A 22,796-nucleotide genomic window follows, 5' to 3' on the forward strand; every position below is an offset into this window, starting at 1 on the left:
GAAAAACAAGTAAAAGACAATATAATAATAAAATATAATATGACTAGCAAGATCTATAAATCTATTTGGAAACAACTATCTTTTCACTTTAAAAACAATTCTAGTAGTTTTTGAATTTCATTTTCCTTCACATTATTACAGTCACTTTCAGGTCTTGTGTAACTTCCAGACTGCACCATGGCTCAGAGCAGCTGTGTCTAGTGGGAAATGCACAGACAAACCAGTATGGCTAGCGACGGGGCTTTGAAAAGCTCCCGGACCCTCCTGGGCACACATACTATTCTCCAGAGCCATCAGAGGGTGAGAACCTACAAAGCTGGGAGTCAGGAGCATTTATAACAGGCGTGCACTGCTGAGCCTTTTCTCAAGGAGTAATCCGAACACTTGGGCAGATGCCTGGCTTTAGCCTAGAGCCTCGTCCAAGAACATTGTGATCTCAGCCCTTGCTGGCCTCACTCTGGGATCTTAACAACTGGGAGCCTCCCCGGCAGCATCAGGGGACAGCAGCTCGTTAGTTCCCAACACCTGGGGTGTGCTTGGTTCACAGCCATGAGGACGAAAGAGGGAAAAAGGACAGGAGCTTGGCTTTAGGCCACCATGGGTTTGTCTCTAGTGCATCCCATGTTGGATCTGGGAGAGTTAAACCTAGCTATGCACCAATAATGGGATGTGCAGATTTAGTGACTGACAGGTGGCCCTCATTCACCAGCAGTCAGCATCACTTGGACGGTGGGATGTGATGGACAGGGTCACTGGCTGGCAGAGCGCGGGAAGACAGTGCTAGGCCTCAGTGAGTCTTAGGCCCTGCAGGGCTGGTCTGCCCTCCAGCTGGGGCTTTCCCTGTTTGTAGAAGTGACAAGAACACAGGCAACGACATGTAGAGGAATAAAACAGAGCAAGGAGTACGTGGTACCTTTTTATTTAGTCAGTCTTTATTTAAACGTTTGCTTTTGAAACAGCTTATTAAATATGACCTTTTCAAAATTTAATCCTCGCAATATTTACAGTGAACTCTGTGCAAACAGATTTTGACTGTTTCCTGCTCCCCTTTTTGCATTAATAATTTACAAATTCATATCACAACAAAACCCCAGACTCTCATTTTCTGTTTGACAGGCATTGAGCTAGGATAAGGAGTTGCTAGGAAAGAACTAATTCAAGCCCAAAAGAAACAAAATATGCTTTATCAAAAAAAAGTTATAACAAGGCCTTGCTTTCCAAATTGAAAACATGTGTCCCATGATGTTGTGGAACAGTATTAAGCAATCAAATACATTTCCAATGGCTATTTTACCTTCATTTAAAAAAATATTTACACTCATCTCTTTTAAAATCAAATAAGCTAAACCAGAAAAGTCAAATTCTAAGAGACTCTGGGAATGCTATAAAAACAGTCTGACTTCGGTGACTAGAGAGAATGCAGGTCATCAGGGGCTGCCGCTGACCCTCACTTGCTGACCTTCACAGTGCTGCCACGAGGAGGCACGGCAGGCCCCAGCCATCTGTCTCAGGATTCCACACTGGGCCCAAAAGCAAAACACACCTGCGCCCCAGCCAAGAAGGCTGAAGCTTTGCCAGTTAATTCTTCAGGTGCAAAATCTACAAGGGGCACCAATCCTGGAGAATTCATTTCTCTTCCCCTCTGTGGGTAAAGAAATATCTGGCTGAAGAAAAAGAACACAGCAACCAAGTATTGTAAAAAGGAAGGGTTCCTATGGAAGGTAACAACTCATAATTCAAAAACAGAATTATAAAAATACAGATTAGCAATCCTACCTTTAATGTCTTGCAAAATAGCTTTAAAATTCCATTTTATACACTTGATGTCTGAAAATAAACCATGACCTTTTTGAATTTATTTTTTGCTTCCATGCCTTTTTTTTAAGGAACACAACTCCTTATCATCCTAGTATGTAACAGAAAATTTGGGACCAAAATTTATAGGTTTTTCTCTTTTCACCGAAGACTTTGATGGGCAATTATAGAATGACAGCTTATTAGAAAACAAACTTTTTTAAAAAAAGAATTTTTAGTCATTTGAGAATTTTTCCATGCATTAATCATAATCATTTCCCCTTCCAAGGATGATGTCCCCTTATTGATAAAAGTTCTCCTGTTGGACCCATGGTTTTGTACCTGCTGGGAAACAATTCCTACTCCAAAACACACTTACACCACAAAGCTTTCTTCCCATAATGACAATTATGAGTGAAGTATTCCGACACCCCCTTACCTTCCAGAAGTCAATGTGGAACAGTAGCAACTCTATCTAGACCATCTGTTCGCAGTTCTCCAGTGAGCAGGTCACACCCCATGGGTCCTCAATGACCCGTGACCCTTGTTGATCCATCCAGTTCCTACACAGTTGCTCCCATGCTAATCTGACTGCAGGAGGAGCAGACATGGGCCACAGTCAGGGTACTGAGGAGCTCTGCTGGGATGGAGTGTGGGACAGTGAGCAGAAAGGGGGGCTGGGCTGAGAGGAGGGCATAGGTTCCCCAGAAGGTTAGGACCCACTAACTACAGTCAATGCATACTGGGCAGGAACAGAAGGACATATAATGACTGAAAACATTAAACTTATCTTCTGAGATCTTTCAGTGCCTTAAGAAATCTGTTTGTCTAAGTGCAGATAGGTAAAGCAACTTTGCACTTTCTGACCCCATTCCCAGTTCTCCCCTGAGAACTCAGTCCTCCCTGAAGACTCAGGTGGTGCCCCCACTTGGTGGCACCCACTTGGTGGCTCATGGTGACCGAGGGCTTGGGTCTGCAAGTTAAAACTGCTTTTATCAACGTCTAATACAATGCCTCTGATTTCACATAAATAATCACAGACTGGATTAAAATGAATATATTATTCTAGGTTAATTTTTTTCCATTCAAATGTTTATATTCCATCTACCCAGAAAAATTAATTGAGAAAAAACAGGCACCTCCAAAGCCTTCCCAAGAATGATGACTTTTTGAAATGACACTTATTGGACAAATTGGATGAATGAGACGAATGACTGTGGCAGGAAACAGTGAGACCTTCAAGGACCCGTTTTTTTCAAGTCTCGGATTTGTTTAATCAAGTAGTTCTTCTCGTCAGTGAACTGCTCGTCATCTGTCCTCTCCTTTTGGAAGCTGCTCAGAAACTCAATGAGTTTGGGTTGATTTTTTAATAGAATTTCCACAATAGGCTGCGTTTTGTGAGGACTGGCCACGAATACCTGAAATGTAAAGAAACACATACCTAGGGACTACAGGTCAGGGACCTCACAGACCCTACTCGTGTTTCACGTGTGACTTGCGTTATTGAAACACAGAAAGCCCCTGATTATAAACCTCCTTATTGAGGAAAATCAGTAAATTCACCTTTCCTATCAACCTCTTGCCAGGAGCACACTGAGCTATCTGAGAACATTTTTTACTTTTTCTTTATTTTAATTTTAAATGTTTGTTTTGAACTATAAAATGTTTCAAACAGAAAATAACATAACACACCAATATATTCACCACACAAACTGAACAGATTTTGTCTTTTTGCTTCAAATCTCTCTTTTTAAAGAAATAAAACATTACAAATGGAACCAAACACACACCTTCCCCCTCCATTCTCACACCCAGCAGTGTGCTACACCATCTCCTACACATTTTTATCCTTTTCCTCCTACTATGAATATATGAAAACATAACATAGAGTATTTTTAGTGAGCTTCTTTTTAAAAAATAATTTATTTTCTGAACAGGTAATATATTCACCTTGCTCACAATTCAAAAACGACAAATGTGAACAGTCCTCTTCTCACTTTCCCTCCCTGAGTTCACCACTGTCTGTTTTCTCATGTATGTGGAGCTTTAAAAATTACAACAGTCCAGACCCCATCTCCCAGAGATTTCAACTCAACAGATCTGAAGTGGAGGTCTGGCATTCTGTATTTTTATAAAGTTCCACAAAGATTCTTATGTGCACTCCCGGTGGAGACCACAATCCTGGACTAATAACTCAGCTATATTATAAAAGACAGCAATGACTATAATAACAGTACATAATAACTCAAAACTATAATAATGATTGGTGCACTATTTTGTAATGGAAATACTCCGTACTTACTGCTACATGTATGACGATATGACCAGGATACAGATCAAAGGGTCTCTGACCCCTAGAGAGCTCTCTAGTGCCATGTACTGGGCTTCTGATTCCTCCAAAGGGCCAAGGGCTCCCAGCAGCCACGTGCCCTCACCCCCCACCTGCAGGCCCAGCAGTGCACAACTCTGCAGTGATCACACTGCGATGAGGCTTGGTCATGGGGTAGTGGGGGCAGGAAGGTTGAGCCTTAGGTTCCTCCACCCAGCAAGTGTGAGGAAGGAGAAAACTACGTGAGGATCTAAGTACCAGTGAGGGAGGGAATAAAGGCTGTGGAGGCAGAGGGAGGTGGAGATGTCATTAGATTTCCTCCCATGGAGTAGGCAGCACAGGAGCCTGTCCATGAGTGACTCAGAGAACTGTTACTCGTGGTGGTAACAAGAGAAGGTAATCCAGAAAAATGGAATTGTATCAGCAGAAGCCCTGAGGTGAGTGGAGGTGGGGACATGGAGCAACAGTGAGAAGAGAGTGTGGAAACTGCGGGAGCTAAGGCAGTGCAGGCTCTAGGACGCTGGCTCTGCACACAGTCTCATCTGGGTTCAAATCCCACCTTTTCTACTTATTAGTCATGTGTCCACAAACAAATCCTTTTCATCTCTGAGCCAAAGTTTTGTTATCTAGATATAAGAGTACCTCTACCTGGCTGGCTTGAGAGAGGCATTGACACAGCTAAGTCTCCCAAAGGCCTTCTGTTGTCACTGCAGTGTGGGGATTCACGACTGCTGGGGGCGAAGCACCTGCACTTAATTCAAGGCCTTGTCACTGCCCCATCGCTCTAGTTCTGGTCAACTGACCTTGTACTGCCCATTCGCAGTCCTACCAGCTGGTTATTTTCACTCAATGAGTGAAGGGCTTCACACTCATCAGACCACTTAATCCTCACAACAGCCCTGAAACATAATAACTGTTATCCCCATTTGATTTTAAGGAAACCCAGGCTTAGTGAGGCTAAGAAACTTGACCGCACAGTACTATGGTTAACAGCACAGACTCTGAGGCACACTACCTGGGCCCAAATCCCAGCACCACTGCTTATTAGCTGCACGATCATACAAAACTTATTCACCTCTCTGCACCTCAGTTTCTTCATCAGGAAAATGGGGATGATGACAGTACCTATATGTCATTAGGTGACTGTGAGGACTAATGAGAATACTATGTGTATTCTCATATATACATTAGAACAGGGCCTGGCACATGGCAGGTATTCAAGAGGTATCAACTGTTACCATCACAGCTCTTGCTAGGCTCACAGAGCTAGTAAGGGCTGAAGTTGAGACTAAACTGCGGATGCTTGTTTGCATATGTGAGGACTGATAAATTGTGACACTTTGCCAGGTGAGGTTCAAAGATGGAAACCAAAACCCACAAATCCCTGATACTCAGCTCATTTGACCAATTTATTTCTGAAATGTTCATATATATGATAGAAATATGATGTATTAAGTTTTCATGTTTTGGTACTTTCCATCAAAGGCCTTGGGTTTTTGCTCACTCAGCAAGTGCTAAGTAACGCAAAGCACCTTGTGGGAAAACTGCATGTACCCATGATCATTAGTTATTCACAATGAAACAAACTCTTGGCAGCCCTCATTGCTTACAGTAAGCCCACCATTCAACCAGGACAGGGGACCCATAACAGAGAAGGAAAAGGATCTCCCAAACTTCTGCTTGGTGGGTCTACAGACATGAGAGACAAGAAAGAACTGATCCTTGACTTTCTGGGTTATAAAGTATCTTGAGCTCCTCTTAAACAACCAGTGGGTTTTATAAAGTATCCTAGGCTCCTCTTAAACAACCAGTGGGACTTAAACCTCTTCAACAAAGAATATGAAAAAATATCTTGAAAAAATAACTAATGAAAATGAAAATACAACATGCCAAAGCTTACAGAATGTGTGGGCTGGCTGGTTAGCTCAGCTGGTTAGAGCATGGTGCTGATAACACCAAGGTCCAGGTTTGAACACTGTACCAGCCAGCTGCGAAAAACAAACAAAAAACAAAACTTACAGGGTGCAACAAAAGCAGTGCTCAGGGGAAAATTTATAGCTGTAAATGCCTACATTGAAAAAGAAAGATCTCTGGCTGGCAGTTAGATCACTTGGTTAAAGTGTGGTGCTGATAACACCTAGGTAAAGGATTTGGATTTTTGTACCAGCCAGCTGCCCCCACAGAAAAAAAAGAAAAAGAAAAAAGAAAGAAAGGAAGATCTCAGATCAATAACCCAATTTTATACATTAATGAACTAGAAAAAGAACAAACTAAACCAAAGAAACACAGGAAGGAAATAATAAAGATTAGAGTGGAGACAAACAAAATAGAGGACAGAAAAACAATAGAGAGAATCAATGAAACCAAAAGTTGGTTCTTTAAAGAGATCAACAAATTGACAAACCTTTAACTAGACTGACAAAGAAAAAAAAGAGAGGACTCAAGTTATTGAAATCAGAAATTAAAGTGGAAACATTATTAATTTTATAGAAATAAAATAGGATTATGAGAGAATACTATGAACAATAAATTATGCCAATAAAGTATGCCAATAAATTAGATAACCTAGATGAAATGACCAAATTCCTAGAAACACACAAACTACCCAATTGACTCGAGAAGAAATAGAAAATCTGAACAGATCCATAACAAGAAATAAAATCCATTAATCAAAAACTCCCAAGAAAGAAAAGACCAGGACCAGATGATTTCACTGGTAAATTCTACCAAACTTTTAAAGAAGAATTAACACCAATTTTTCTCAAATTCTTCCAAAAAACAGAAGGGAAGGGAACTTCCTAACTAATTCGAGCCAGCATTACCCTGATTCCAAAGCCAGATAAAGACAGCACGAGAAACCTACAGACCACTATCCTTTATGAATAAAGATGCAAAATCCTTAACAAAATACTAGCAAACCAAGTCCAGAAGCATATTAAAAGGATCATATACCATGACCAAGTGGGATTTATTCCAGAAATACAAAGGTGGTTCAACATAAGAAAATCAATCTATGTAACACACCATATGAACTGGGGTTGAACTGTATTCCCCAAAAAAGATATGTTCAAGTTCTAGCCCCTGGTACCTGTGAATGCGATCTTATTTGGAAATAGGGGCTTTACAGATGTAATCAAGTTAAGAAGAGGCCATATTGGGTGAAGATGGGTCCTAATCCAATGACTGGTGTCTTTACAAGAAGAGGGAACTTTGGACGTGGAGACATATAGGGATATAGAGAGGAGAATGCCATGTGAAGACATGAGTATAGAGATAGAGATTGGAGTGACACATCTGTAAGCCAAGAAACACTAAGAATTGCTGGCAACCACCAGAAGCTAGGAAAGAGGCATGGAAAGATTCTCCCTCATGGCCCTCCGAAGGAGACAACACTGCCAACACCTTGATGTTGGATTTCTGGCCTCTAGAACTTGTGGCCACCATTCTCTCCAAAGCTGTGAGAGAATAAATTTCCATTGTTTTGTTTGTTTGTTTTTTAAAAAGATGACTGGTAAGAGGTTCTTACCCCTTGGTTTGGTGTAGGCAGCACCACACTCTCCCAAGTGAGCTAACCAGCCATCCCTATATAGGGATCCGAACCCATGGCCTTGGTGTTATCAGCACCACACCCTCCCAAGTGAGCCATGGGCTGGCCCAATTTCCATTGTTTTAAGCTACTCAGCCTGTAGTACTTTGTTATAGCCACCCTAGGAAACTAATGTGCCACATTAATAGAATGAAGAAAAACTACACATCATCTCAATTGATACAGAAAAGGTATTGACAAAATCCAACACCCTCTCATGATAAACACACTCAACATGGGACAACCAGATATCCAGAATGAATTTAACCCCTTACCTTACTTACACCATAAACAAAATTAACTCAAAATCAATCAAAGACCTAAATATAACAGCTAACAAAACTTACAAGGGAAATATAGGGGTACATATTCACATACTTGGATTTGGCAATGGTTTCTTAGATATAACACCAAAAGCATAAGCAACAAAAGAAAAAATAGATAAAGTGAAGTTCATAAAAATTTAATACCTTTGTCCATCAAAGGACACTATCAAGAGAGTGAAAAGACAACAGACAGATGAGAAAAAAACATTGCAAATCTTGTATCTAATCAGTGTCTTGTATCCAGAATATACAAAGAACTCTTACAAATTAACAACAACAAAAAACAACTCATTTTTAAAGGGCAAAGGACTTGAATATGCATTTCTCCAAAGAAGATATACAAATGGCCAATAAGCACATAAAAAAATGTTTGGCATCACTAGTCATTAGGGAAAGGTAAATCTAAACCACAATGATTATTGGTTATTACCAAAACAGTATGGTACTGGCATAAAAACAGACACACTGACCAATGGAATAGAATAGAGAATCCAGAAATCAACCCACACACTTACTGCCATCTGATCTTTGACAAAGGCACCAAGCCTATTCACTGGGGAAGGGACTGCCTCTTCAGCAAATGGTGCTGGGATAACTGGATATCCATATGCAGGAGAATGAAACTAGATCCATACCTCTCACCGTATACTAAAATCAACTCAAAATGGATTAAGGATTTAAATATACACCCTGAAACAATAAAACTTCTTAAAGAAAACATAGGAGAAACACTTCAGGAAATAGGACTGGGCACAGACTTCATGAATACGACCCCAAAAGCACGGGCAACCAAAGGAAAAATAAACAAATGGGATTATATCAAACTAAAAAGCTTCTGCACAGCAAAAGAAACAATTAACAGAGTTAAAAGACAACCAACAGAGTGGGAGAAAATATTTGCAAAATATACATCTGACAAAGGATTAATATCCAGAATATATAAGGAACTCAAACAACTTTACAAGAAGAAAACAAGCAACCCAATTAAAAAATGAGCAAAAGAGCTAAGTAGGCATTTCTCTAAGGAAGATATACAAATGGCCAACAGACATATGAAAAAATGCTCAACATCACTCAGCATCCGGGAAATGCAAATCAAAACCACATTGAGATACCATCTAACCCCAGTTAGGATGGCTAAAATCCAAAAGACTGAACGATAAATGCTGTCGAGGTTGCGGAGAAAAAGGAACTCTCATACACTGTTGGTGGGACTGCAAAATGGTGCAGCCTCTATGGAAAATGGTATGGAGGTTCCTCAAACAATTGCAGATAGATCTACCATACGACCCAGCTATCCCACTGTTGGGAATATACCCAGAGGAATGGAAGTCATCAAGTCGAAGGTATACCTGTTCCCCAATGTTCATCACAGCACTCTTTACAATAGCCAAGAATTGGAACCAGCCCAAATGTCCATCATCAGATGAGTGGATACAGAAAATGTGGTACATCTACACAATGGAATACTACTCAGCTATAAAAACGAATGAAATACTGCCATTTGCAACAACATGGATGGACCTTGAGAGAATTATATTAAGTGAAACAAGTCAGGCACAGAAAGAGAAATACCACATGTTCTCACTTATTGGTGGGAGCTAAAAATTAATATATAAATTCACACACACACGCGCACACACACACACACACAAAACCGGGGGGGGGGGGAAGAAGATATAACAACCACAATTACTTGAAGTTGATACGACAAGCAAACAGAAAGGACATTGTTGGGGGGGAGAGGGGGAGGGAGAAGGGAGGGAGGTGTTGGTGATGGGGAGCAATAATCAGCCACAATGTATATTGACAAAATAAAATTAAAAAAAAAAATAAATAAATAAAGCAAAATAAATAAATAAATAAACCACAATGAGATGCCACTTCATACCCACCGGGATGGCTACCATGAAAAAAAAAAAAAAAAGGACAATACCAAGTGTTGCAAAGATGGGGAGGAACTGGAACCCCACACATTCCTGGTGGGAATGTAAAATGGCGCAGCCTCTGTGGAAAACAGTTTGGTGGTTCCTCAATAAGTCAAACATTGAATTACCATACGACTGAGCAATTCCATTCCTATGAATGGAAAACATTTGTTCAAACAAAAATTTGCCCACCAATATTCATAGCAGTACTATTCATAAGTCGAAAGTGGAAACAATCCAAATGTCCATCATTTGACAAATGGCCATGCAATGGAGTATTATTTGGTCATTAAAAAAAAATGAAGTACTGATTGATTATGCTACAACATGGATGAACCTCGAAAACATTATGCGAATGAGAAATCAGGCACAGAAGGCCACATATTGCAGGATTCCATTTATATGAAATATTAGAATAGGCGGATCCAGAAAGTCAGAAAGCAGATTAGTGGTTGCCATGGTCTGAAGGTAAGGGAAAATGGGGAATGATTGCTTAATGATTACAGAGTTCCCTTTTCAGATGATGAAATGTTCTGGAATTAGATATTGGTGATAGTTGCGCAACACTGTAAATATACTAAATGTCACTGAATTGTACACTTTAAAATGGTTAAAATAGTGAATTTTATGTTATGTAAATTTCACCACAATAAGCTAAACTGGTTACATATATAAGGAAAAGCTATTCCAGGCTTGTTTATATTGTTACACAAAATGCCTGATGTTTATAAAATACCTATTAGTGTGTTAGGAAATCACATATTGAAGCCAAAATGTGTGTCTCCTCTAGTTACCATTTGTTTACAAGGGAGTTGCTATGAAGTTTTAACTAAAAATCGTTTGGCATTTTGTCGTAACTACATAACTCATAACAGTCTTTCTAAAAAAAAAAAAAAAAGGATTAAATATAATGGACAAACTAAGCTTCTGTTTCAATCCAAAATAAATGTAAAATGTAGTTGAATATGCAGACAGGCATCATTGGATCAATTCCATTGAATCCATGTACTGTACCATAAATATAAGAAAAACATTGTTTTCATGTTTTAAAATTTTCTGTATTTTTATTTTTTATGGTTCTCTTGCCTTTTTATTTTTTATGAACATTGCCTCTGAAGGGAATTGCTGACTGGAGGCAACTAATACAATAGTGCATCCCTTGGGGCAGCTGGACACTGAAGCGCACATGTCAAGACTTGAGATGAACCACTGATCATGGGGAATGCACTTCTAATGCAAGGTGTGGGGAACCAAGTCTCTGGAATATTATGTCCAATATAGAAACTTTCTTGGTTCTCTCTCTGCTGTCCCCATTTTTTAAAAAAATCCACTTTCAAACCACCCCAAAACAAATTAAACAAATGAAACCACCCATGACTTCTCTTTTCAGAACGCAGTCTCATTGCCTGTATCTCTGAGTTTACAGAACATGTCTCAGAAATGTGATTTATGGAGTTCTCAAGCATCATGAGAAGACACATATCATGACCACAACTCAAATATTTTTAGTTCAGAAAACTAAAAATATTTTGTTCTTCATTTTAATCTGAATGCTTTCTATGAAAAATAAAAAATCAATATCTTACACACATATTCATTAACTTCATTCAAATCCTATTTTGCCAAGAGAGATTTGAGCCAAATTGAGGTATAGAGAGGTCAGTCTTCTGTTTTGCTGCCCTTACTGTCTTTGACGCATGCTGTAAGCCGGGAAAGCTTTGTACATGCTCCTGTTACAAAGAAAATTCCAGTCCATGGAAGTGTAAAATAAGGCAACTATATTCTTATTCAACTCAAATTCATTTGAATAAGTGAGTAATAAATTATTTAGAATATCTGGACACAATACTTGTTGGTACTGATCAGAGACATTTAACTTTTTTTCCTATTTAAGAAAGGACCTGATCCCTGAATCTGCACGCTGGTTTGGAGAGTATGAGCACTGATGACCCCACAACAACACTGTATTGGACCCCGCTGCACATCAAGGGAAGAATTTAAACCCTGGGAAGGGAGGGAGGTGATGGAGGCCAGCAGGTTAGAAGTTCAGGATGCTCTAAAAAATCTCTAGAATCCCCCGAGCTCCTCCTCCTCATTGCCACCATTCTTATCACTCTGATTATGCAAGTGGACAACTAGGGAAACAAAGAAAGTAAAAAAATCACTTACATAATTCCTCCACCCCAAATTTGCTGTACATTCTTTCAGCATTTTTTCCTGTGCACGTAGCTATTTGTAATTTTATAATGTGTAGGCATTTTCTAGTCCTACAGCATTCTATTTTTGTTCATCCAATTTCTTTATTTTTTATGAAATTCTAACACAGAGAAGAGTACAGGAAATAACATATCAGACTTCATGTTGCCACCTACAGCTCTATCAAAATCTAACATTATTGCTATACTTAACCTTCAGATTTTTTAATAAAATAAAACATTACAGATATAATTGAAAGTTGTTGGATGCTTCTCCATTATATCATTCACTCTCGTCCCTAGCCCTTCTCTTGAGATGACCGCTATCCTGAATTTGGTACTTGCTGTTCCCATGAATGTTTTTAGGCTATAACTGCTTATATATAAATGCATACAGAGTACTGTTTTGCATGAACTTCAAACTTCAGATAAATGACATCTTTTTAACATTTGCTTATTCCACACAATAAAATGTTTCTGGCATTTAGCCACTCTGATCCACATAACTCCATTTATTTTAATCCATTCCTACATGCCATTGTATGAATACAGCACAACTTATTTTCCCAGTCTCCCATTGATACTCATTTATGTTTTTTCCCATTTTATATCATTCTAAAAAATATTGCAATAAACATCTTTGTACAGGACTTTTTATGCACATGTCCAAGAGTGTCTCTAGGAAATTGCAGAGGAATGGATTTCAGAGATTACAATTCTTTATTTTGCTATAAACTCCTCTCCAAAGTGGTTGTACCAATTTACACAGTGTATGAGTTCCCATTGCTCTCCAATCTTACAAAAATTTGATATTGTTAGACTTAAACATTGTTGCCAATATGGAGGACATAGAGTGATATCTCATTGAAATTTTAATGGCCATTTCCACAATTATAAGTAAAATAAGCATCTTTCCCTATTTATTGGCCAATTAGGTTCACTGATCTGTAAATTACCAACTTGTATCTTTTGCCCGTTTTTCTGTTGAATTGTCTTTTTCTTAATAATTTGCCAGTTATATGTGTCACATTCTATCCTGTCTTTTCACTTTGCTTATGATGTCTTTTTTGAACAGAAGTTTTATATTTTAATGACATCATGCATCAATATTTTTAATTATGATTTGTAATTTTTTTTTCTTTTTAAAGGAATTCCTCCTACCCTGACATCATAAAGACAGTCATCTATTTTCTCTTTTAAATGTTAAAAATTTTTGCTTTTTAAGTGTAGATCTTTACCTAGAATTTATTTCTGTGTATGGTAGAGGGTAGGATTTTCTATATGGATAACCCATTATTCCTAGAACCATTTTTTGTACAGTTAACCCTTACTTCACTGATTCGTAATCCTTCTACTATCGAATACCAAGTTACATATTTACATATGTTTATTTCTGGGCCTTCTACTCTGTTTAATTTTATTTATCTATCTCTGTGTCAATACAATACTGTCTTCATTTATTATAAATCCACAATAAATCTTAATATCTGGTAGTGTGGATTCCCCTACCTCATTTTTCACAATTGCCGTAGATAACCCTAGGCTAATGCTGTACCATACAAATTTTAGAGTTGGCTTGTCAAGTTCCAGGAAATCTCCTGTTGGGATTTCAAATGGAATTGAATGGAATTTATAACTTAAAACTTTAATTGCTCTAGTGGCTTTTTGGACACCAAGTATCTGGCGGCTGAAAGACCAACTAAAACTTTTTTTTTATCTCTAAAAGCAACAATTATTTTTATAAATTGCCATGTCTCCCATTTATAGACTTATAAATTCTATCACAATATACATTATAAAGGCCAAAAAAGACTGGGACTATCTGAACCCTTAATTCTGCTCTAGATATTTATCATAAGAAAATAATCCTAAACTCTATGGCCACACCATCCAGAATGTGCCTGATCTCATCTGATCTGGGAGGCTAAGCAGGGTCCCACCTGCTTAGTACTTGGAAGGGAGAAAATAATACCATAATCCTGAATAGGGGAAAAGCTAGCCAGATGCATAAAATGCACACTGAAGCATTAATTATAGTAGGAAAAATGGAAAATAACCTAAATATCAGTGACACAGGACTATTTAAGTAAACAGAATAAATACACCCAATGATAAACTATGATACCAATAAAACTACTGGCTCTAAAAATTATATATAGCAATAATGAAAATATTTACTTATGGAATAAAATCAGGACATCAATTGTTTGTACAATGTGAGTAAAGCTATAGAAAAGCCCCTCAAATATGTGCAACAGGAAAAGTAAATTTACCAAAATGTTTAAAATAGAATCATTACAGAGTATAGAATTACAGATTAGATTTCTCCCACCTACCCTATTTTTTTTTAAATCCATTATCTAAAGTTTTTGGGTGGTGATTTTATTATTCTTATGCTAAAGAAAAAATATAGAAGAAAAAAACCCAGATGTTATAGGGGCTAATTTTCTATCATAGCAAAATGCATTATAACAAATAATATTTCTAAATCATTAATAAAGTGAGCAGTACTTTTGTATTTCTTCAGAGCTTCATTAAAGGTTCAGAGAGATGGAGCTTGCAGAAAGCAAAGCATTCAGAGATTGACCCTCAGAGTTTGGGGTCTAACTCAATTACTGACTGTTTTAGTAACTTTTGGGAAATAGCATCACCCGTTTCTCAGTGAAAAAAAAAAAAATTTAGAGATGTGGATTAGCTAGCATCCCTTTTAGAAGATGCATTAAGATAGCTTAATGAAATGGGCATTCATTAGATAACTAAAATTTCATCTAAATGCAAAACAGAAAGCCTGCCTATTTAATTTTCTCTCAAGTATGAAGAAAGTAGGGAGTTTGCTATTTGAAACAAAGATAATGCTTACAACATTATTTCCATAGACTGTACTTTACCTTAAAAACATGAAAGGCTTCAAACTGGATGTTGGGACTTTTATCTCGAAGGAGGTTCATCATCAGTTTCAGGTTCTCTGGCTTGCTGATATACTTTGTCATAATGACAAAGTTATGGCGGTCTAGGATCAGTTCACCTAGCAGCTACAAGAAAACACAAAATTAGAGATATAATCTCAAAGTCACCTTAGTTAAAATATATCTCACTTCTCACTGAAAAACAAAATACAAATGTAAGAATGGTGTCATGAAAAAAAATTGGAGATTATGTAAGTACATCTTAAAGCACAAGCATAAAAGCAGTAGTTAATAAGTTATTTACACAGTTTTGCTAACCTCAGTACTTAATGCATTTTTTAAAGCCAGTCATTGCAACAGCTCACCTAGAGCTAGCCAGAAATGAATTTATTATTTTCATCACTTACTTTAATTATCTTGCTTCCCACTAATGTATTGTTCTTTAGGCATTCAGGTAAAATAGGAATAGGGAAATCGACTGTACTCTAGTAGCTTACTAGAAAGTCTATGTTAAGTGACTCTTAACCTTCCCCTGACTTTTATTATAAAACCAGATATAAAGCCAGAAAAAAATTATTGACCCTGAATCCATATCAAGTTTAATAAGTGCAGCAAGTTTTTATTAAGAAAAGTAAAGCAAAACATTTTCTGGTGACAAATTAATAGTTCCCAAAATCTAGCACTACTCTAAAACAAAACAGAAATACCCAAAGTGAGAATAGTTGAAGACCATTCAGCAGCATGGCTGAGAGTACTTTTGCTCTACTTCAGAAACTTTTGCTCTCATTGCAATGGTAGCAATTCCTAAAGCTTCAGCAACCAGGAGGCTGAAACATATCCCAACATAATTTTATATAAAAGACATACTTAGTTTTCAGTTGTCCTATATACTGAACTTTTTCTGGAGGCCTCAGGATACTAATGCATCATTATGTGGTTACAGAAACTCTGGATGAGAAGAGAAAGTACATCAAACTGAGGGCTTAGCTGTCTATCACAATGGAGCCCCACATTGTGTATGCAGGGAGATATGCATGTGTGTGTGTCTGGCTGTCAGTAAACAACCGCCTTCACTATGATGCACCTTTTTTCTATTTAACAAAGAAGTACACATTTAAGGTTATTTTAGTGCACAAAAATAACATTTGTTAAACCTGTAAAAAGGATGACCACTGTTGGATGTTAGCTGATCACTTATTATTCTTATACATATGGAATAGCAACTATGTTATTAAATTGTTAATCCTCATCCTCCTTAATCTCTCTGCAGCATCTAAAGCTAACTAAATATTTTTCTGGAAACTTTCTTTGCTCTTGGTACAATGGCCACTGCATTCTTCTGATTTCTTACCTCTAGCAACTTGGGCCTTTGCTGCCTCTTTTACTGGCTCCCCTTCCTTCTGCACAACATATGCAGGAATTTTCCAGGCTGTATACTTGAATCTCTTATCTTTTATCTCCTAGCAGTCTCGTCTATATCCAGGGGCTCAACTGTAACATCTAGGAAGATGTCTCTCAAATCTATATCTCTTCTAAACTCTACACGCACATTTCTTTCTTTCTTTTTTATTTTTAAAAAAGATTACCGGTAAGGGGATCTTAACCCTTGACTTGGTGTTGTCAGCACCATGCTCTCCCAAGTGAGTTAACCGGCCATCCCTATATAAGATCTGAACCTGTGACCTTGGTGTTATCAGCACCACACTCTCCTAAATGAGCCACGGGCTGGACCTTACACACACATTTCTAACTGCCCACTAGGCAGCCCCACTTGAACACCTTGCTGGCCCATTACACTTAACATCTCTAAAACCAATTCCCTTTCTTCCTTTTGTCAATGACATCAGGATCTGGCAGTCCCCTAGGGCAGAGAGCTGAAGTCTTCCTCAGCTCATTTCTTTCCCTTGCTCTCCACACCAAATCTACATCCAAAATCTGCCAATTTTCTGTTTTTAAATGTCTCTTGAACATCCCTCTTTACAGCCAATATTCTTATTCAAACCCTCACTACCTTTCAGCTGGACTAGTGCAACAGCATGCGAAATGGTCTCTCCTTCATCTTCACCCGATCCAATCCATTCTGCACATTATGTCAAAGTAAACTTTCTGAAAATCAGCTGTATTTGTTACTAATTCCACTTATAAAGTGAATGAATAAACAAACCAACCCCTAGAGTGCTATGGATTTAGGAAAAAATGTAAACTCCTTAAGATGGCATCAAAGCCCTCTGTGATCTGGAGTCATTCCTACCATTTCCTTTTCTTGACTCCCTCCCTCAGTCTGCCTCTGTGGCTTCAATTTTTTGAGAAATGCTTTCCTCTCATCTCTGCCTGTCCAAACCTTACCCCTCTTTTCAGGACTAGCTCATATGCTGTGTTTAGGGAAGCCTTTCCTCTTCTCTCTAGCTAGAATTATTTGTCAGCCTATTCAAAGTGTAAGTTCCATAAGGCTATGTTTCAAATCTTGCTCATGTTTGGACTCCTTACAACCTAACTATGTGATGTGTGTTGGATATTGTTGGGAAATAAAAGTCCTACCAAAACAGAGTCCTCTCCACAAAACACAGAATGGAAAGCAGTTTTATTACTGAATAAGTATATCCAGAGCACAATACGATAGGCAATCTTTGAAAAAGAGATTACAAAGATAGATAAAATGCCACCTTATTTACACAGCCAAGCAGCTACAATCTATTACATACATAGTTTTCAAGACGAAGGGTAACCTGTCCCCTGTAAGAGGATGTGACAGCACCATTTCAGTGCACTCTTTTATAGTTCACCTGGCAAGGGAATTTGTTTTAGCCAATTGTCTTTATCTGAGTAACAAAACCTCTCTTATCTCTCTGACAAGCAAATGGTTATAGCTTAGAGAAAGGCACCTAGGATAAACTTCCCTGGTGACAGGGAGATAGGAGTGCTATCTTCCTAGATATTTATATTTCAAAGGGATGAGTCTCAGACCCTCAAAAAGCAAAACAAAACAAAACAAAAATAGCAACCAATTTTGGGTTGTAAAGCTGATAAGAGGCTTACTTAGCTTCTAAAGATATATATAGAGTAAAATATCATATGTATACATATATACCATATATGCATGTATCAAAAGGTTTCAGCGAAAGGAAAATTCCATTTTAAAATATTTACTCTTAAAATCTGTGCATACACACACACCCACTCAATAAAGTTGTTTAAGTTATAAGTTAAGTTCAGATTAAGTCACTTCAATTTTTATTACATATAAATTCTACCTAACCTATCCTCTGCTAATATGATTTCACAACTTTTCTGAAAGAATTAATTGTGTTAAATCACTTGACTAACAACACTGAATCATTTAGCCATTAAATGTTAATCTATTTTATTTAACACTCACAATGACAAAATTCTGTATTCCATAATAATATAAAGCAGTAAAGCAACACTATACTAAGTGGAAAAATTCATATTTATCTTCTTTAAATTTCTTACTTTCTATGCTTCATAGTACATAGTAAAACCATGCAAGTAGAAATAAGAGCTTTTTTTAAAACTTAGTGTTTTAATGAAATTGACTGGAGCTCCCAATCCCCACCAAATTCCACCAAGCTTCTACTGAATTATAATCTTTCTTGCTAGTAATTAAATGCCAGGCCTCTGAAGAAGATAAGAAATAAATTCCTAAGCTCAGTCACATGAGGGAAAGGAATTTCTTTGTTAATTATTTTTTATTGACACCACTAATTAAGCACCTCAAGATGGTTCAGGAAAATTTAGAGTATGATTAACAAAAGGCAGCAAATAGCAACTACTTTGGAATCAAAAAGTAGCCTAGTATTTAATGCAGTTTATTACTTACAAAGTCACTTACTGTTATAATAATCTAACCTCTCTTTTTTCCTACAATTACGATCTATGTTAAAAATAATATAAAATTCATGTATATAAATGTGGTTATGAAAAAATAGAATATATTGCTACCACAGGTCTAATCCCCAAAAGGAAAACTATCAGCAGAGGTCCCCAGAACAACGTTTTTCTATCAAAGGAAAGAGCAAATGGGTTAGGAGCCAGGGGAGCTCAGAGTCCTGCCAACCCAGTGGCCCTGCATACCCTGTCAGAGAGCGTGGGGGCAGAGCACACTGGCTCCCTGGATACATGCCTTCCTTCCCCCTGGGAGCTCAGAGCCCTGTTCAACACAGGGGAACTGCCGGTGCCAGCAGGGAATGGGAGGAATGCGCCAGTTGTCTAGATCCATGTCCTCCTTCCCCAGGGAGCCCAGAGTTCCAGCTGACTCAATGCCCTGCCCCCTCCCTGGGGGGAAGTAAGCAGGGTCTGCCCTGCTCCCCTGCACTGGATGCCTGGTTCCATGCCTTCCTACCTCCTATTCATGAGCTCAGGGGTTTGCCTGATGCAGCGAGCCTGCTAATACCAGCAGACTGCATGACAGTAGTGTGCAAGCTGCCTAGATCCACACCACTTTACTGGGAACCCAGTGTCCCATCTGACACAGTGGCCCACCTGCACCAGCAGAGAAGTGTGGGGAGTGAGCTGGCACTTACTACTGTGCTTACCTAGAATCAAATCTACAAAGCCCAACCCAACTATCAATATAAAACACTTCTATAGGAAAGAGTCTCTCCCCTCAAAAACCACTCCAAAAATTAAAAGTGACTACACCACCAGATGCCCAGACATCAACACAGAGATATGAGAAACATGAAAAAACAGGAAAACATGACTCTCCCAAAAGAAGACTACAATTCTCCAATACCAGACCCCAAACAACAGGAAATGGGTGAATCGCCTGAAGAGGAATCCTAAATGGTAATACTGAGGAAACTCAACATGATGGATGAAAAAATAGATAGGAATCACAATGAAGTTAAAAAAACAAACAAACAAAAAATCCAGGACATGTATGGCAAATTCAACAAAAAAGATAGAAATGATAATAGAGAACCAAGCAGAAATCCTGGAACTAAAGAATTAATTCAAGGAAATAAAAAATACAACTGACAGCATAAGCAGCAGGCTAGAACAAGTGGAAAGAAAGAATTTCCGAACAAGAAGACAGGCTTTTTAAATTAAAACAGTTGGATTAAAAAAGAATTTTAAAAAAATGAAGAAAGCCTATGAGATCTTTCTGATAACCTCAAGCATACAAACACCCATATTATGGGTGTACCGAAAGGGGAAGAGAAAGAGAAAGGCATTGAAAGCTGGTTTAATGAAATAATAGCCAAAACCTTCCCAAGTATTTGGAGAGGTATGGTCTCCCAGACCCAAGAAGCTCAAAAATTCTCAAACAGATTCAACCCAAAAAAGACCTCCCTGAGACACATTATAGTCACACTGTCAAAAGTGAAAGACAAAGAATTGTAAAAATAGCAAGAGAAAAGTGTCAAATCACCTATCCAGTAATCCCCATCAGGCTAACAGCAGACTTCACAACAGAAACTTCACAGGCCAAGAGAGAGTAGTATGACATATTCAAAACGCTAAAAGAAAAAAACTTCCAATCAAAAAATACTACATCCAACCAAGCTTTCCTTCAGAAATGAAGGAGAAATAGTATCTTTCCCAGACAAACAAAAACTGCAGGAATTCACCACCACAAGACCGGTCCTTTAACAAACCCAAACCCTCAAGGGAGTCCTACATCTGGAACAAAAGAGTGATATATATCACCATAAATACACAAGAAAGAATAAAAACTGCCAGTAGAACAGAAACCCAAATGAGAAAGAGAGGAAAAAAAATGTATTTTATCACTACCAAAAAAAAAAAAACCCAACAGCAAAGATAAAAAATAAAAGGTAAAGAAAGGAACAAAAGAAATGGAAAGTAACCATTAAAAAAATTAAGATGGCAGGAATATGGCAATACCTTTCAATAACAACACTGAATGTAAATGGATTAAATTCCCCACTTCAAGGCTATAGACTAGCTGAATGGATTAAAAAACTACACCCAACTATATACTGTCTGCAATACAAACACATAAACTAGTAGTGAAGAGGCGGAAAAAGGCATGCTACGCAAATGAAAACCAAGACAAGAGCAAACAATATTTAATGAGCTCAATGTTTATATATGAACCCATTTCACAGTTATTTATCTTCTTGTTTCCTTAGACTGACACAAGACCATTTCAGCAACATTTCTGCCTATAGTCTAGCATTCAAAAACAGCCAACTCTTCAGAAACTATTTTAACAGTTTCTGCATTCTAAGATATATTTTATCTGCCTTTTATCAGATTTTTTTTTCACTGCCCAAACAGTGCTCAGTTTTGCCATGTTGTAAATCAAATATCTGTGAGACACCTAACTGTAAAGGATTTTAGGCAGGAATAGCAGCCAATGCAGTATGTATGGGTGAATTAATGAAGGACAAGAAAGGTGCCTCCCAGGTAGGCTGGGGCATTTGTAAATAAATAGGAAACACAATTGATTTGAAAAGGGAGAGTTTAAACGAGAGTTTTAGTGCCACTCACTGGGAACAGCACTGAGGTCTTGAGCTGGAGAATCACATGAAGGGTAAAGAGGCTAATGGTGGTAAGGAAGGAGTACTTCTCCGTCCTGTTTGCTATCCCTCAAATTTGTATTACATATTGTACAAATCACATATTCACTGAATTGACAGGCTTCTATTTTTTTTTTTTTTTTTTTTTTTTTTTTAAAAAGATGACCGGTAAGGGGATCTCAACCCTTGGCTTGGTGTTGTCAGCACCACGCTCAGCCAGTGAGCAAACCGGCCATCCCTATATAGGATCCGAACCCATGGCCTTGGTGTTATCAGCACCGCACTCTACCGAGTGAGCCACGGGCCGGCCTCAGGCTTCTATTTTTAAACGCAATGCACCCTGGTAGAAATAAACCTCATTTATACTCTAGTCCTAATTATTTATTTAGAATAGATCAACCCCTCCCAGAGACTGGGGATAATGAACTCCAGTGATAATGACTAGGAATATTTATTTACAGAATTTAGTTTGATTTATTTAACAAAATCTATACTTCTTATCATGAGTTAGGCTCTGCTCTAACTACTTTACAAACATTAATAGGGGAACATGACAAGGTGGGACCTGAGAAGAAAATGAGGGCAATGGGTATGTGGCTAGGTGGGGATTATAGGATAGCAGGACAGAAAAAGCAGGGAAAAGGCCCAGAAGGGAGATGTTTGGGTAAAAAAGAAGCAGTCAGCTCTGTGACTTTGCCAAAAGTCCTGGAGAGAGTCAATTACAGAAAAAATTCTGATACAAGTTCTTGTCACTGCTGAAAATAGTACAAGGATAAATTCTAAAGACTATAACCTTCAGCTTTTCTTCCTCCCAATTTGGTTCAGCACCTTAGTTCATACAAACCTCTCTACTTTGGTCCAGTACCTGACAGACTCCCACTGAAAAGAGGAAAGATTTGGAAAACTTATGAGCAATTTCCTATATGCTGGCCCTTCAGAGCCCTGTCACTTCTGTTTTTTATTCCCTTCCAGGCCACCATCTCTAGTAACATGGACAAGCTCTGCTTGTTTAGGCTGTCCTTGTGGAGCCCTTCACAAATAAAGAATTCTATTCTTTAGGTACGTGGCTGTGGAAATAGGATGTATCCTTATCTTCATCTGCTCTTAGCAAACTGCCTGGATGTAACACTGCTCTGAGGTCATTGCCTTTGCCTGGAGATCAGCTCAGTGCACAGTTCTGTCACTACAAGTTCCAGCATGGAGAGCAGCACACCCATGGTTTTTTT

The 22,796-nt window shown here is 38.2% G+C and overlaps 1 protein-coding gene across 3 annotated transcripts in view; it reads right to left on the reverse strand.

Annotated features, from left to right (window-relative positions):
* Positions 1-930: 930 nt before the first annotated feature.
* CAB39L (calcium binding protein 39 like) overlaps positions 931-22,796 on the reverse strand; it is a 172,668-nt gene continuing 150,802 nt past the window's right edge. For all 3 annotated transcript variants that reach the window (XM_063102478.1, XM_063102477.1, XM_063102476.1), the window contains 2 exons: positions 15,047-15,190; positions 931-3,212 (listed from right to left, as the gene is read on the reverse strand). In XM_063102478.1, the coding sequence (XP_062958548.1) occupies positions 3,033-3,212; positions 15,047-15,190 (324 nt within the window). In that variant the 3' untranslated portion in view covers positions 931-3,032. The remainder of the gene's footprint in view (positions 3,213-15,046; positions 15,191-22,796) is intronic.

This window comes from Cynocephalus volans, chromosome 7 (genome assembly GCF_027409185.1).
Source record: "Cynocephalus volans isolate mCynVol1 chromosome 7, mCynVol1.pri, whole genome shotgun sequence".
NCBI lineage: Eukaryota > Metazoa > Chordata > Mammalia > Dermoptera > Cynocephalidae > Cynocephalus > Cynocephalus volans.